Here is a 17,810-nt window from a genome sequence, read left to right on the forward strand (position 1 = left end):
TACACACACACACACACACACACACACACACACACACACACACACACACACACACACACACAAATCAAGAATTATATAATGCATGTAAAAAAATTAAACAATATGTACCTAGCAGAGAACGGTTCATACCACGGAGGTCTCACATTTCCGATTTGATCGTTCATGTATGGTGGTGGCATACCATCCAGTTGGGCACCATGAAAAGAATAATGTGGTGATGTGATACCTACATTAGATTGAAATACTGGAACGCTTGAGACTTGCATGTCATTATCCCTTAAAGAGAAAAATCGTTGTTTATTAATTCCTATGATAATACATCGCAAGAACAAAAAAAAAGAATGTTACCTTTGAACAGCTGCTCTACTTCCGGGTGAAGTAATAACAATAGGTTTATGTGGATTATTAGGGTCAAATAGCGTTCTCTGCTGTTGTTGCCCAGTTCCTTGTTGAGAAGTTGTAGCTGTCTGATTAGGAGACGACTGACTAGTCTCGTTAGGCAAGATCAAGACACCCGGGGCATTACTATATCCCGTCGGAGATGATCGGTGTACTGTAGAGTTTGAATTCACACTCGAAAGTGGAGCGGTGTGGGAAGAAACTTTAGGAGTTTGTCTTCCGTCATCCGACTCGCAAGTCGATATCTTCCTACCTGTTCTCCAATCTTCATCTAAGTATCTATCAGTTCTGGAATAAGATATTTGCAATATAATAAGTTTTATACCTAAAAATTATATAATCTAAATTTTTTTAATAAATACCTGCGCCTGTGAAGCTCGTCAAAATTTCTATAGCTGTTACTATAATTTCTGTCTTTACTCGATTCTCGGCTACGTTGAATGATATTACGTCTCCTGTGGTCATATCGCCTACTACTACTACTACTACTATTACTATTCTTTTGATTATTATTATAGTTATCATTCTCTCTATTCTGTTGATTTTTTTGACGTTCGCGGCTATTACCTCGTCCTTTATCTCGGCTACTGCCACTACAATAATTTAGAATATAATCTCGTTACACAAAGAATTCTTCAACATTTGTAATCATTTTTTAAAAGATAAATGTAGATAAAAACAATTAAATTGCGCTTACCGATCAGCATCACGATGTTTATCACGTTTTTTTTTTTACGTCGCCTATGACTCTCGCCCACAGCCTGACTTCGCAGCACACTTGTGCTTTCTCGTATGCTTAATATGGATGAACTACGACTCAAATGTTCCTGTTCTAACTTTTCATTTAATTCAACTTCTTCACTCCAATCCTAATATAATTATATATATTTATTATTCAACTCATTATTTTACATATCAATCAATGTACTTACAAATGTCTCAGATGTGGTATAAGATGATTTATTACATGACTCGTTTTTCGTGGAACTAAGATTCGTGTTTTGTTGATTATTCTGCTTGTCCATATTCAAATTGTATTCATAGGCATTACTGGTGATTGTTCTTTGCCTTAATTAATAACAGCTATGTCATCGAGTGCATACAAAAGTATAAGTAAGGAGAAATGATTTTATAAATATTTAGTTACATGTTATTAGTGCGATCGTCTATTGGTGATATTGCGCTTCTGCGATGATTCTCAGGTGATCTGTGACCTCTGTTCGAATTTGATTGTGAAGTTGCAGGCGATGCAGATAAAGGTGGAGGTATCATTATGCTATCGGCACGACTTAAGCTTTCTATACTTGTATACGTAGTGCTATTGCTACCACGGCGATCATAAGACCTGTTATGAATGAATTGATGAATTTTGTAATATTTAACAGATGAAAGTTTCAACAAATAATGTTCATATAACTGTTTAAACGAAAAATTCAATATAATAATATATAATTGTACCGTATATTGTTTATGTATTCTTGGCTAGGAGTATGAGATCTGGAACTTGGAGCCGAATATTGGTCAGGTGTAACAGGCCTAAAAATACTACCAGTTGTACTATCAAATTCCTCGGGTCTAAGTCTACCTCTACCTCTGCTTCTCGTTGGAACGGTGTTAGTCCAATTAGATTGCGGAGATTGCAATAACCCAGATGGTGGCAGATTTTGCAATGTTTGTGAATGCTGCATAGATAATGGATAATTATAACTGGATAAACCCTGTTAGAATAGATATTATAATCCATATGTTAATTATAAATCATTATACTAGAAACCAATATTCATAAAAAAATTAATCAGCATTAAACAAATTTTTACCTGAAATGTAATGCTGCTACCATTCCAGGAGTCCTCTGTGGACGTGCCTGGAGTGTTGCTAGGTAATGCATATCCATTATCAAGGAGATATTTTTTTTGTAATCGTGGTGGCAAGAGATCTAACTTGATATTTTTCGATAAAGTATCTTTTGGATTGCGTCGACCTGACGGTGGCTTTCCTTGAAACTTATCCGAATGTCCAACAGGCTCTACACTGCGAGTGTCTCGCGTACGATTAAAATCATTCTGGTTGGTCAAAGATAAAGGTTCCGAGCCCTAATAATACGTAAAAAGAAATATTTTCCAGTAAGTTATATTCAGATTTTTGTATTATAATCTATGGTTATTATTGTAAAATCTTATTATTCAAATCACACAGACCTGTCTAACTTCACGTGAATTATCCTTTCGATTAGCACAGTTTCTAGCGGATGCCGGCGATTCGGTTCGCCAATAACGTTCTTCATTCTCATTTGCATGACGATGTCGACGATTGCCCGAATATCGTTTATTAGTGTCATCTCTACTTCTGCTTTCACTTTCATTGTCTCGCATAGTGTGACTACTCGCACGATTGCGATCGCTTTTGTGATTACGATTTGAATGTGAATCGCGATCATTACTCTCTTCTCTCTCTCGATCCCATGTAGTATGGCTGGGAGATCTAATAGAATTATCAATAGTTTATAAAATAATATAATTGTATAACTTTTCCTCTATGAGCTTCTTAAATCAATAAGGAAAAAGTCATAATTATTTTACCTGTTAATTCCATCCTGTTCAGCCAATGCTTCTTTCACTTTTTTTGGTACATATAACAACTGTTCAGGTTTCCTATTTTTCTTTTTTGGATCGTTTCTACTTGCTCCTCCGTCAGAGTTGTTACTAGGACTTTGTACTGATTCGCTATTGCTGCTATTTCTATAGTTAATATGGGTATTGTCCAATTTTTTAGCTACATTATCGATTTGTGATAGAGGTGGACTATTTTGTGCCTGATTTGCTCTATTAGGTTGAGACTGTCTCGGATGATACTGGACGGAGGTCAATCTAGATTTTTCTTGTGAGCCATTTTCATTATCATATTCGTCGGCAGTGCTGTTAGATCTGTCCGACTTACGTAAAGGGCCACTCCCTGGTCTGTATAAGGCCTGAGGTGCTCTATTTCCTCCGCCACGCATCTCTATCAATCTTTCTTTCTCTAATTTAGGAGTCTTTAATTCTGAAAATTGTTATCATGATAATGTTCATTAAAAAATTCATGTTTGTCAATTTCTTCATTACATTCACACAAATATTTTATTCAAATATTTTATATATATGTATAGTTATCATTTTATCAATCATATATGAATTACTAAACTATTTCATAATTATATAATAATTTTAATACAAGAATATATACATATAAATTATACATATAAATTATATTTATACATACAATAACATATGTATCATAATAATTTCTCTTTTGTACTTTTTCAATATTTATATAGTTTAATATATTATAAAGACTGATTTGAACTGATAAAAATATTAAGCCAACATTCATGCATATAATTTCTTATTTAGATCCAGTTTCACAACTCATGGTTAACTCTTAATTAAGGTTCAACTTGTTTCTCATCTCTTTCTAATTCTAGAATTGGAAAAAGATAATGAATAAGTTGAATCTTGATTAAGAATTAACTATAAGTTGTGAAACTTCGATACATCATTATACATAAAATAACTGATCCTATAGCATCATTCTTTTTATAACACATTCTATAACACATTTGAAGATTATTCAAATCATATTAATATATACAGGAAGTTCAACTAAAAAGATTAGGCAATGTTAAGTTATGTTCTTTTTAACTGACTTCTTATACATCGTTCCTCTGTTTCTTTCCACGTTTCAGAAAAAAAGAAAAAAGATAAATTATATAAGAAGCTTAATACAGCTGAGCTAAAAAGAAAAGACCTAATGCATACTATACAGAATGTTTATACATAAAGGTAGACAAAGAAAAATCCAACAAACTTGTACACTTAATGTGTCTCACTCGTAGCTCAAAAGTTTTACATCTAAGGTCTATTCCTCTTCGGGTGCAACGAAGTCTCAACAATGATCTCGCGGAGCGAAATACTAACTTTTACGGAAGTATACGGAAGTGTACGGTTTATATATGTTGACACTCGACGACGCCGGAATTTATATTAAGGAACGTCTCTCTACGGATGAGAACAATCCTAATTGGAAACAAAACGTAAATCAACAGCACGGAATTTAATTCCTCGAGTGAAGCTCATTGCGATTATTGGAATCAATCGTCGCTTAAACACATAAAATAACGCGACATCGCAGTGTATGCTTAGCTCTGCTTGTAGGTTAGTTACGTATAGTGAGGTTAATTTCGCACGTCAGGCCCGATCAAGACACGCGGAAAGATCATGAATCGTGAGATTGGCCTGAAGTTGTGTGCACGCGAGAATGCCAGCGATGGCGCGATGTCGTTCGATCGCTCCATACGCGAAATAATAACATTTTCGCCGAGATACCTTGTGAAATTTCTTCCCTGTTTCTGCGTCCTTTGTTGCGGTCCGCCATGTTGAAATGCAATCGCGTGAAGTCAAAATTTTTCTACCGCAGCGACGTCCGCGAACGTGAAGAACCGAGATCGAGATGTCGTGCCGCCTATTTTCGTCAGGAAACAAACATATCACACCACCTATATGCGTCTTTCTCTGCACGACAGTTAATTTATCAACTGTCAATAATGATATTACCGATGATATTAACTGTAGGTAAAATTTCATATTTACAAACCCTACATTTCAAAATATATTTTTTTCCGAAGAAAACTTTACTTGAAATATACAATGTATATTTGCGTATATTATATTACATTAAGTAAAATCTTTTTTTGGAGAAGATATTTTAGAATAGTTTTAAAAATAAGCTAAAAAAAATTTAATTTAATTAAATTAATTTTAATACAATTCATTTTAACTTTAATTAATTTAATATGTAATATTTTGTCTTTCTTTATACAAATATTTTATCTAATTCTGCGAATTCTGTTTGACAGCATTTATTCATTATATTATTTACGTCACAATTCACAATCGAGTTTAGTAGCATCCGTAATTGTTAACTGATGTTATAAAACTGAGATTAATTATCATTAGACGTCAATATATAGTTAATAATTACGGATGTTACTAAACAAAATTGATGATAACGTGTACATGCAGTCCAAAAGTCTTGTGTAAGTCTCTTAAATTTCAAAATTAAACAGGATTAAGGATCAAGAATTTAGCAAGATCGAACTAATGACTGCGTCTGACTTGTTCTGACTTATCAAATCAGCTCTGTGTGCCTACTAGCCTAGTGCGCGTGACAAAAAGATTAACGAATACTTCCAGAACGTTCGAACGTTCAAATCTTTCTTCCCGTACTTATCTTGACACAATGTCGAAATTCACGGATTCGCGCATCGCATCGCTTCGGTGTTCGCGGATCTTAGCGTCCGCTCGTCTGGTTGAACGTTGTCTAGACGTGGTGGCCGAGACGGGATTTCGGGGAAGGTAGGCAAATACGCGGAACATGTACAGAGCACGTTAACCGCCAATCATCGATTCACAGCGTTTACAGTTCGGCAGGTGGAACCGGTGGAATCTCGGAGCTGACAGTCAGTGTCGTCCACGTCAGTCCGCTCTCGTCAACATTATGGAGCACGAAAGAAGGGAACTGGAATTCTCCGATTGTGGAATAACTGAGAATACGGAGCAGACAAATCATCCTTGGAATGCTCTGACGACCATAACCACATTTGACCAGGGTATACATATATATATATATGCATAACGCTATATTGTACTCAATCTGGCGGTCTTTTTCGAACATTTGATGTAATAATTATCTTTCGAAATGTAGAATCGAGTGACTTTTATGTTATGATAAATGGAATGTTTAAATATTCAAAATGTATTATCTTGAAATTTTTACGAAATATGGAAAATAGATTTTAATATATAAAAAATTTTCTAACAATAAGTAAAAATTTTTAATGTAGAATCTTTTTTAAAGTGACGATTCATTTCATTGCGAAAGAAGAAAAGATATCTTACAAAAATGTTTATTGATAATGATTTTTTTCTAATTTTTTTGCCATAGTAATAAGTACATCATATGTTGCATCATTCTTTATATTTAAGAATTGAAATGGATATTTTTGTAATTTTTAAATTATAAAAATTTGAAATTATCAATAGACACAGTAGTAGTGTTTCAGTATTCATAATTTTATGTACAAGGTGACAAAAAAGTGGCTACAAAAGGATAAGTTATTAAATAAACTTTCTCATTTTTACGTCAAAATATTAAAGAAGTCATTTTGCCGTTAAAGTGACATTAAAGACTTATTTAAACAAAATGTCAGCTTACTATATGCAGAGAATACTAATATTTCAGAGTTCATTTTTTTCTATGTTACTGTTTATATACTGTTATTTTATATAGTTATACTATAATAATGTATATAATGTATAAAATAAAGCAGACTCTAAAGTATTAGTTATATTTAATTAAATACTAAAAAAAACTTTATAGATTTTGAAAGATTTTCATTATTTAGTAAATTAAAGACCTCTATTGGTTACCTGGTAGAATTTATCCATAAAAAAATGCATTGTTTCCGAAGCATCTTAAAACTTGAATCGAAGCTAGAGAGTCATTTCGAAAAAATGTTATTATTTAATATTTAATAAGGTATAACAAAACTTAACTATAATACTGCAGAGTTTATATTTTTATAAATACACGCTATTAATGATTTAACAATTGGACACAATTTGTGGTCACATTTTTTGATATACATTGCATTATTTTCGTTAACATTCAAATGGACATTTTTGTAATTTCCTAAAACTGGGATACATATCTGAAATTTACAAATCTTGATTTGATTAGGCTCAAGTAACAACATGAGGTCAACACTTTGTCTGGACGATATTAATGAAAACGAAAACAGATCAATTGCGCCACGAGAACAGCAAATAACTCAGTCCACTGGCATCTTAATTGAATCACTCCTACGACAATTATGCAATCTGTTAGAAGAGGATAAAATTCGCAGAAATAAATTATATTATGGTAATCCTTCTCTTTAAACATTACTATTAACATGTAGAAATATTTCTGTTAAGACATTTGTTTTGTAACAATATTTGTTTTATAGCGATCTGTGATAAATTACACCAGTTGCAATTAATTAACGACACCTATAATACGCCGGAATTCGAAATGCTAAGAAGACAATATCAACATGCTTTGTATCACATGCTTACAGTCACTCGTGGTGAGCTTGAAAGTGAAAATGCTTTGTCTATATCTATACCAAGGTATTACAGCATTTTATGCAATATATCTTTTTAAATCTTGTAATATGTTCTTTGACAAAAATGTTATGCACAGATGTAGATGTTGAGTTTGTTTTCTTGATAACGGGATCAACACGATTTCGACACGTCGTACCTTTCTCATAGATCAACAAATACAATTTGTATTAGACCGATGAGAAAAGAAATCAAGAAAATAAATCTATTTTTAATTAAAGCAGATCTTAGAGCTTAAATTTTCAAAATGAATTAATTTAATAATAATTAATAAGGAGCATATAAATCTGCACTGATCAATGTTAGTTATTTAAAACATCGATTTAATAATAATACATATAATAATAATAATTATATTCGTTAGACGTTTTAACTGAATTAATATTATTGGGTTGTCCGGAAAGTTCGTGCCGACTAATCTATATAATTTAATAAATGTATACTAAAATTTAAATCTTCTACATTTCAATTTTCCTTCAACATCGGCATGAACTTTCTGGACAATCCAATATATTCTTTCGATGAATTAATATTCATATTCAATTCTGCAAATCGCGCGCTAAAATCTTTTGCGATCTTGAAATGCAAACTAGTAGTAATATCACGTAATATCTTAAATATAAAAATTATTAAATTGTTAAGCAATTTAATCATTTTTATTACCATTCAGCCTTCTAATTAGCTGTGGAATAAACATCCTCTTACATTTGAATTCGATTGTCAATGAGACGGATCAAGTTAATTAATTTATTGTTACATCTTCAATATTTACGCTGAAGATGGCCTGTAATAGCCGAATTTGTTACATATATGATGTCATATGATTTTTTTAAATTTACATCTTCTAATGGTAATACATTAAATGTTTTTTCGATATATAATTTTATGCGCACTAATCACAACGCCGATTCTTATAACTTTTTTCTCAGAGTTTTTTTAATATTAATTTTGTATGTTAATAAGCACTTTAAAAGGCTATTAATAACTTGATATTAATCTAAGCATTTTTAATACTATATATAATTTAATTCATTGCAAATGATGGAGAATATCCGCGCGGAATACAGGAGATCCGAATTCGGATCCCGGATTAACCTATTTACAGCTTAAATTTACAGTTCTTAAAATGCTAAAGTATCAAATTATTAATATTTTAAGAGGCTTATTAGTTTCAAAAATTATTGTTTGTCAATTTAATGTGATATTACATACTACTAGTCTAATTCTGTTCAATGATTGCGTTTCAAGCCCGAAAAAGATTTTGCGCACAATTTGCAGAATATGTATATAAATTCCGAAATATTTAAGAATTAAGATCCGCATTAACTGATTTCTTTCTCATAGATCTTATTGAGAAAAAATGGAAAGTCCTGTATCATTTCGCCATATCTTTATTTTATTTTAAATAATAGTCTAGACCTGCGCAACATTTTGTTTACGAAGAGTGTATTTTATAACGTTACATTGATATTATTCACATTCTTATATAGATTCATAACACCGAAATTCCGTTATCGCGACGAATTTCGCGAAATATGCTTCATTGCTCGTGGAGGTTTTGGCGAAGTTTATAAGGCACAACATCGTCTCGACGGCATCGAATATGCGATTAAAAAAATAGTTATGCCTGTTGATCATATAGAGACTATCAAGCAGCAACTTAATGAAGTATGGACATTAGCTAAATTAAAGCATACTAATATTGTTTCCTACAATGCGGCTTGGATGGAACCGTTGTCATCGCCCAATATTTCGTCATCTACAGATCGAAAATCATATAAGTCATCACATAGATCGAAATATTATCGAGAAAAAACCAAGTCATATCATTCGCAGTCCATCAATGATTTATTCGATAATAAAAATGGTGTGAATTTTAATAATAGTAAAATATGTCTTAATGAGCAAAATATACTATCTGATATTAAAGCATCTTCTACAATTGATATGTATACAGATAAAAAGCAATATAAGATATATGGGAATTCTAGTGATAGTATTTTTAATCGCAGCACTATTAGTCAAAGATTTGAGGAACTTAATTCGTCGGTTAACACCATAGGAGAGGAAATTGTTGAGAAAAATGATATAGAAGAATGTACTAACGAATCTTATTCAGACGTAGTGTCTTTTCGAAATAGTAATAATAATGAAAATCTAGATCAAACCATTGCAGACATAGAATCTACTAGCCAAGAAGTATGTATGTACACTTCTAAAAAAGTAAGTATATAAACGTAATTAGGAAATATGTATCAACTTCTTTTTTGCAAAGCAAATTTAAAAAGAAAGCGATCAGAAAAGAGCAATAACATAATAACTTTTTTATTACTTTATTAATATAAAGAATAACATTTTTTACCTTTACTTGGTATCAATTCAATCATATATCAATTCTTATACATAACAAATTGAAATCAAAATTATTCTGAACAACTAATAATAAGAATGAAACAGTAATAAATTAATAATTATGATAAGAAACTGTGTAAAGTTTAACAACTCATAATGTACATCAATAAATCAAAATTGAACAATACGTCAATTATTAAAACGAAAATAACTAATTCATTCATTAAAAATGAGAATCTTGTTATGTCCATAATAAAACAATGTGGGAATCCATTTAAATATTTGAAACATTAATTATTGTTCAAAATTAGTTTAACTCTTATTGTCAGCGCTGTTTATTAAGTATATAAATATTTTGTTTTGAGACAAAAATGGATATTGAAAGTATATTGGAAAGTATAAATATAATAAATTTTAATATATTTGTCATGTATTTTGGGTCAACAGAATCGACCGTACGTGATTTTATACATTCAAATGGCTTTGTGTGAACAAACACTCGAGCATTGGCTACACGGTAAAATAAGTGTAATACCTGAACCAATAGTTAAAGCAATATTTCAACAGATACTTTGTGGAGTCAACTATATGCATTCCCAAAAAATTGTACATCATGATATAAAGGTGAAAATACGCATATTTTCATCAACATAAACCTCTTCCGAAATATGATTACATTTTACAGCCAAGAATATATGTATATTTTACAGCCAAGTAATATATTTATTTCGACAAGCGGACAGCTTCAGATTCAATTAGGTGATTTTGGTTTAGCTTGTCCATTACAAAAAGAAAAGCATCATTCCGTAATTGGTACTCATTTGTATGCAGCACCAGAACAACTGGAGGGAAAGTGTGATCGACAGGTAATTAAAAAAGGAAAAAATATTAATGAATATAAAGTGTTACATATTTGAATATATCTTGCATTATAATATGTTCTTTTTTTTTGCAGAGTGATATCTATAGTATAGGAATCGTTCTCACCGAGCTGTTAATTCCAATAAAAACTCAAATGGAGTTAAGTTCTATAATCAGCTCTTTAAAGAATGATACAGTACCAGAAGTTTTCAAGCGACATAAATGGGTGAGTTTTAAATACATTAAATTATTTATTATATTTTATATTATATATATTTATGTTAATCGTTATTCAGGTTCCTAATCTATATAACTCTTAACAATATCATTATATTGTCATTGTGTAGTTTTCTTGTCATGTACAAAACCTGTCATGTGCAAAAACAATGTAACAATATCATTATTGTCATTAAGAGTTACAGAATGAGGGCTTAAATCTAAATTGTGTATGTACTTTTACTTAGACACAATTGATCAAACAAATGGTGCGAAAGGATCCTTCTGAACGACCATCGACAAATCAACTTCTGAAGGAATTTGATGACGACAAGGATGTAATAATAAATGGATTAAAAGATACTATTGTGGATTTAAAAAATGATAATCGCATTAAAGATGACACAATTCAAGGGCTGCAAGAAGAGATTGCGTTATTAAAGGAAAAAGTTCAGAAACTGTCACCTGGTAATACAACAAAGTAAGCTATTATATGAGGCCGAAACTCACATGAAAAAACTTAATATGACATTAATGAGACTGACAAATATACAATTTTTTCTTGAGTTCCTAGGAAAATAATAATTCACGCACATAGCAAAATAAGATATTTTTAATATTTGGAATGGAAACTCATATTATTTAGTATACAATTTAGTTCACACACAACTTTCTTTTAATAAACATAACAAATAACTAATTAAAAATTATATAAACTTTTAATTAGTTATATATTAATTTTTAATCAGTTATCAGATTATAAATTAATTTTTACATTATGCAGGTACACATTATGGTGATTCATTTTTAGACTTTTGATCTTTTTCTTTTTCGGGACACTCTAAATATGTCTCACTGTATACATAAATTATACCTGCAAAATTTTAGATCAAGTGAACAAAGATAAAGAATGTAATGTCTAATATAATAATAAGTGAAAATCTCTATCTGGAAAAAATATTTTTTAAATTCTTTTATTAATCAATATTATTATATAATATTTATATAATATAATATTTATTAATTTTCAAAAGATTTTATATATTATTATAAATTACGGCAATATAACTAGTATAAAAATATCTGCCTTAGCTATAAATTTTATAATTATTGTAATGGTTTCAAAAGAGCTTCTTTAGAATTTGAAAATCCTCATTTGACAGTAGTCTTTTTTTTAAACAAATTTTAGTAAAAACTATTTTACTAAAATTTGATATAATTAAAGAAATATTTCTAACTCAAATTGAATAAAAGACAAATGATATTTATTTTATGAAATAAAATATAATAATTTTTTTTACAAAAGTTAAATGAAATTGAATAAAAGACAAATGATCTTTATTTTATGAAATAAAATTTTTTTACCAAATTTAAAGTCAGCACGCTTTCCTGTTATCCCAGAATGAAATGGGAGAACAAGAAAGAGAACAAAAAATTTTCTTTCATAATAGGGTACTATTTAGGACATGTTCAGATTCCCATCTGAATGCTTCCCAGGATCATATTATCCTTGTTTAACATTTGATGAGCAATAAAAATAAAATGACACTTGGATGGCATTTGGGAATCTGAACAGTCTTAAAATCTCGAAAAAAAAAACAAATTTTGTTTTACCTACAAAGATGGACCAACCATCTTGGTATACGTTCGTTACTTAAACGAATCAGTAATTGTAAGCAATTGTATTATAATTGTTTATTCAATGTACGTTAAAATAAGGTTGTAAGATATAAATAATGTCACTAAATGTTTTAATCTGACGCATGTACAACTATCTTGTAATAAAGTATTTTTTATTATTACTATTTAGATAATATCACAATTGTATATATCGAAACTTTTTCTATATAAATTAAAATATATAAAATATTCTTCTTTTATTTATTAACATTACTTTGCACTGTCTCTGTATTGTGTATTATAACATGTTGTGTATAAACACAGATAGGATAAGATGGTATAATTTCGAAACGAAATAACTAAAATTTTAATCCAGTTTTCAAGGTTTAAGTTTAGTAATCCTCTCATTGTATAGAGGATGCTAAAGGATAAAAAAAAGTCAAACTTGAACTTCGAAAATTGGATTTAAATCTTATTTCATTCAGAATACCATGTTTCGAAATTATACATTATCCTTAAATCAATTATTATTACATATATTAATAGATGCCAAAGAAATAAATCAAGCGATATATGAATGTAGTTTTATTCATCTTCAATTTAATTAAAATTACATACCATTTTTGTATACAACTTTATTAATATTATTGAAATAATTTGTAATATAACATTAAATTATAAATTAATATCAAAGATATTACATACAATATTCTTTAGAAAAGATTTAAAAAAGAGTAAGATACAATTCAATATACAAAAATAAAAAAAATATTCAACACAATAACATCATATTAAAAAATTTCTTAAACTCTATTGTAACAAGCTATTGGGTTGTTCGGAAAGTTCGTGCTGATTTTGAAGGAAAATTGAAAGAAACGCAGAAGATTTAAATTTTAGTATACATTTATAATATTAAATTTAAATCTTTTGCGGCACGAACTTTCCGGACAACCCAATACTTTATGGTATATTAATGTTGAGGTATTTCGTCTAAAATTGCATCCAATAATATCTTTAATCGCTGACCAAAAAATATTCTAGTATTAGTAGAACGAGGAACGGCACATTGTTGCAATAAATCTTCAATGTCTGGATATTGCTGCTCAATATTAGTAGGTACATCATGAAGAAATCCACCAGGAAATGGATTTTCATTTCCTGCATTTAATAGAAGCTACAATCACATACACTTTTTATAAATATATTTAATATTAATATATAATGTGTGTATATGTATATATATATATATATATATATATATATATATATATGAAAAAGATACTTAATATATCTGATTATAATTACGTATAAATAAAATAGCTACCTGACAAATTGCATAATAATTGTGATCACTTAAATGATGATTACAAATATCTTTGGAAGAAAATACAAAACAATTAGGACAATCGAAGTGTATTGTATTATGTATTTTCTGCCAGTCCTTTGGTTCAACAGATTCTACAAATTAATATCGTATAAATGCAGTGTAATATTCACTTGCTTATTTCATGTCTTTATAACAAGAAAATTTTTACTACCTTGAGAAATATTTTTGTCAACAATAATAATATTCTCTAAATCAATAAATTTTGCTACATTTTCATGGTCAACAGCAATATTATCAGCTGATATATCCGTTAAGTAAAAACCAAACATTTCATTTTTGAAGGTAAACAAATAAGCAGCATTTAAAAGGCTTGAAGCTATTTTTACTCTTTGAATCCAAGATTTGTCATAATAATCAGACAACGGTAACCCAACATATTCTTCAACAATAATACGACCGCAAGCTCCGAAATATCTTGGCACAGGCCATCCATTTTCAGTAGATAATATCTAAAAGAAGCGTTTAGAGAGATACATATATAAAATATATAATTGTATTCAATCTTTCTATCAAAAAATAATTTAATATTATCTAACAAATCCTATAATTAAAATGAACTAATATAATTTCTATATACTTTTATTATAATTTACCTGAAGTATTAATGGCTCTGGATTTATGGAAACCAATGTCCAGAGATTAATTAGATATTGTGTGGGATCAATGTGTTTATTATTAAGATGAACATTGTAAAACAGATCATCTAAATGTCTGATTGTTGGACAAAGTCTTAATCGACTTGTATCATCCTTGGAAAAATCAGAAGTAATTATTTTTCTAATAAGATTATAAAAATCTGCTTTATATCTGTCTAATGGAACATTAGAGCAGGGATATCCCAAATGGAGTTCATTGCATAATGTGACATCAAGTGCTTTTAATTCAGAAGAGTGTGCCAATTTTTTTAAGACCACTTTACTTTGATTATATATTCCAAAGAATACATTTTTAACACCAAATAAATGAGAAATTATCGCATTAACATCATTCCACAGGAGATCTATTTTGTGAATGTTATGACATGCAGAAATGCCATAACATGCTGGACACTTCTGCAGCTCAGTCAGCTGTGTTACAGAAGGATATAAACTTTGTAAAATAACGTTGATTCTTAAAGCAAGAATGCAGATACCAATTAACAGTAATATTTTCCATTTTTTAAATCTGAAGATGTTATGTATATAATACAGAATCATGAATCAATAATCGTATCCTCCTTTTATCTTTTTAATAAAAGCATCATATTTTGCAGGTCCTTTTTGTTATATTATGTCCAAATGATTCGACTGTGTAGGAGCCTCCAATTCTGCCCCAAAATTATATAGCACAGAATGATTCAAACTTGTAAATATTTACTGTTTTTATGTTCTTAACGAATCTGTATATAATATTCGTAAGGCTTTTCAAAATATGCATTTTATATAGGTTATGTTATTTTCCGGCTCTTTAAATGCGTAGTCTTCCTTCCATGAGTTTAGGAACGCCCTAACATAATTATGCGTAATTGTTAAAGGTATCAGCTGTGTTTGATTTGGTCACTCACGCTTTTTAAGTGTGTGTAATCATCATTCTGTCTTTATAATTCATTAGACGTAAAACAAGGATAAAAACATTGAAGCGTCCAAACAGAAAACAATTAAAGAAAGCTCGTTTATTTCAATTTCTATTACATATTCTACTTAAATCGATTAATTTTAATTTTGATTTAATTTTAATTTACTTTTTATTTTTCATTTTAAGATTAAAAAAAGAGTATATTAAACCGAAATTAAAGTTAATCTACATTGAAATAGCGATTTTGATTAAACTAGCATGAATTAATTTAATTGACGTTTAACTTTTCAAGTAATATTTATATACTATACTGTTTTGTTAGTAAAATAATTAATTTTAGAAAAATAGAATGTAAGATAAGAATAAATTATACAGTAATTGGAAAATCTGCAGAAATCAATTTTTAAGTTAATTGTTTATTAATGTCCATTTGTACAAAAATATAGATTAATTATTTTAATTTTTACTCGTTATTTTCCAAGCAATGAGAATGAATTGAAATGGATTCAGATTTTCAGAAATATTAATTCACGAATATTGAAATGTTGAATGAATGCTTTTCAATTCTGAATGCATTTTTATTCATTTATAGGAATTGCATGGAGCATATCTCTATGCCTTTCAATCTAAAAATATAATATTAGCTTTTTTTGTGCACACATATACAATTGTAAATACTATTCAATTCAAAATTTTGAATAGGAAATGCAATTTTTCAATCCAATTGAATCTAATTGAAATTTGCATCCAATTAAATCCAAAAAAAGTATTCGCTATTTAAAATACGCATTCGGATAGAAAAAAATTTCAATCCATTTTAATCCATTCTCGTTTGGATTTTTTCTTTCTAATTCTTAGAAACTAGGAAACTAGGAAAAGATAAAAAGTGAATTAAACGAGAGTATTAAAGTTGATTAAAATTAATCTATTATATTAGAAGAAATGAATGTAAAATTAATCAGAATTTGATCAATTCTCAGATTTTCTTTCCCTTTTCAACGCCCTATGATTCTATTAGTATTGATTCAAATATACTGTCGTTTCAAATATAGGAAATATTATGCATGTATAAAAGCAGACATAGAATTTCGATTAAATTCCGCAGTAATTAATTCAATCGGCAGAATCATTTAAGAAAAATTTAATTCGTTGTCCTGTTTTTTTATGTTAAACAACCCAAAACTAACAATTTTATTCATATTAACAAAATAGTCCGGATATTATTTGATTCTGCCAGCATCTGTCAGTGACTTACCAGAGAGAAAGATTTCTCTTTGCCTACAGACTACAAATATTGTCGGTGCCGCCACCTAAAATTACTCCATAGTGTTCATTCAAAGGAAACCACGAATCGCGATAACGATATCGCCACCTTTGTCCTTCGTTTAGAATGTCTGGTAATGTCTAGGATCCAAATCGGGCGATTATAAATGCTTCGATGTATATTCCGTCCACATAGGTTTCATGAATTGTGCTTTGTTGTGCGACAAATCGTTCTATCTTAGTATCAAGTTCGACTTGTCTAAGATGATGATGCGAAATTAAAAAGATCATTCTATTTGTTGACGAATGCTGAATAAGCATGAAAATTTCGACACACTTGGATGCGATGCAATATGTGATATGACGATATCATCTTTGACTGTTTTGTAACTGTCCGTGTAAAGAATTTGCGAAAAGTTGTAGTATTCCATTTTTTCGTGAGCTGTTGTATTTTCATTGCAATCAAAAAGCATTGTTGCAAGCTGCATATGCTAATGCGTTTGATCCATATGGGTCTCAAGGAACTGGTGCATTGGTAAGAAATTGATCATATCAAATTTGTTTTATTATCTTAAAATTTGATATTTATCAACAAAATATGATTTCCCGAACTGGGAAATTTAATTTGGATGTTAATATTGACTGGAAAGTAACAACGACAGAGAAATACAGACAGGAATGATAACTAGAATAATAAGTAAATTTTTTCAGGTATCAAAAAAAGATTGGAACATATGATAAGCAACAATGGGAGAGAACCATAGAACAACATATTCTTGATGGACTTACACATGTTCCAATGAGGACAACAAAACTCAAGACAGAACTGATTGATGTGGATCTCGTTCGTGGTATGCAACCAAGATATTAACTTACAGCTGTATATATACATATATATATATATATATATATATATATATATATATATATATATACCTATATATAGGTATATANATATA

The 17,810-nt window shown here is 29.5% G+C and overlaps 4 protein-coding genes across 4 annotated transcripts in view; 2 read left to right on the forward strand and 2 right to left on the reverse strand.

Annotated features, from left to right (window-relative positions):
* LOC105624640 (telomerase-binding protein EST1A) overlaps positions 1 to 4,809 on the reverse strand; it is a 111,645-nt gene extending 106,836 nt beyond the window's left edge. The window contains 12 exon segments of the mRNA XM_012205997.1: positions 109 to 276; positions 349 to 687; positions 762 to 992; positions 1,097 to 1,131; positions 1,134 to 1,268; positions 1,332 to 1,467; positions 1,547 to 1,744; positions 1,858 to 2,117; positions 2,217 to 2,492; positions 2,598 to 2,880; positions 2,979 to 3,438; positions 4,761 to 4,809. Of these exon segments, the coding sequence (XP_012061387.1) occupies positions 109 to 276; positions 349 to 687; positions 762 to 992; positions 1,097 to 1,131; positions 1,134 to 1,268; positions 1,332 to 1,467; positions 1,547 to 1,744; positions 1,858 to 2,117; positions 2,217 to 2,492; positions 2,598 to 2,880; positions 2,979 to 3,438; positions 4,761 to 4,809 (2,570 nt within the window).
* Positions 4,810 to 5,541: 732 nt separating this feature from the next.
* Positions 5,542 to 11,512, forward strand: LOC105624667 (eukaryotic translation initiation factor 2-alpha kinase 1-like; the record flags this gene model as incomplete). Its single annotated transcript, XM_012206023.1, has 10 exons — positions 5,542 to 5,789; positions 5,865 to 6,043; positions 7,174 to 7,356; positions 7,442 to 7,604; positions 9,089 to 9,465; positions 9,556 to 9,821; positions 10,398 to 10,574; positions 10,661 to 10,816; positions 10,906 to 11,037; positions 11,276 to 11,512. Coding segments are annotated over 10 exons (2,118 nt in total), but the record flags the coding sequence as incomplete, so codon positions are not given.
* A 2,105-nt stretch (positions 11,513 to 13,617) lies between these two features.
* LOC105624641 (deleted in autism protein 1 homolog) lies at positions 13,618 to 15,230 on the reverse strand. The gene is made up of 4 exons (XM_012205998.1): positions 14,628 to 15,230; positions 14,186 to 14,483; positions 13,972 to 14,105; positions 13,618 to 13,821 (listed from the first exon to the last, which is right to left on the reverse strand). Exons 1-4 carry the CDS (start codon positions 15,228 to 15,230, stop codon positions 13,618 to 13,620), a joined length of 1,239 nt encoding a protein of 412 aa, XP_012061388.1.
* A 2,109-nt stretch (positions 15,231 to 17,339) lies between these two features.
* LOC105624642 (putative homeodomain transcription factor) overlaps positions 17,340 to 17,810 on the forward strand; it is a 6,141-nt gene continuing 5,670 nt past the window's right edge. The window contains exons 1-2 of the mRNA XM_012205999.1: positions 17,340 to 17,386; positions 17,563 to 17,702. Of these exons, the coding sequence (XP_012061389.1) occupies positions 17,340 to 17,386; positions 17,563 to 17,702 (187 nt within the window). The remainder of the gene's footprint in view (positions 17,387 to 17,562; positions 17,703 to 17,810) is intronic.

This window comes from Atta cephalotes, assembly GCF_000143395.1.
Source record: "Atta cephalotes unplaced genomic scaffold scaffold00084, whole genome shotgun sequence".
Lineage (NCBI taxonomy): Eukaryota > Metazoa > Arthropoda > Insecta > Hymenoptera > Formicidae > Atta > Atta cephalotes.

What these genes read in the sequence shown, in the direction of transcription:
- LOC105624641 (XM_012205998.1), bottom strand. Translation starts at nt 15,230, where the DNA reads ATGATTCTGTATTATATACATAACATCTTCAGATTTAAAAAATGGAAA. An exon ending in CAGAGCCATTAATACTTCAG is followed by an intron (nt 14,484 to 14,627) that starts GTAAATTATAAT and finishes CGCTTCTTTTAG; the next exon opens with ATATTATCTACTGAAAATGG. An exon ending in ATTATTATGCAATTTGTCAG is followed by an intron (nt 13,822 to 13,971) that starts GTAGCTATTTTA and finishes ATGTGATTGTAG; the next exon opens with CTTCTATTAAATGCAGGAAA.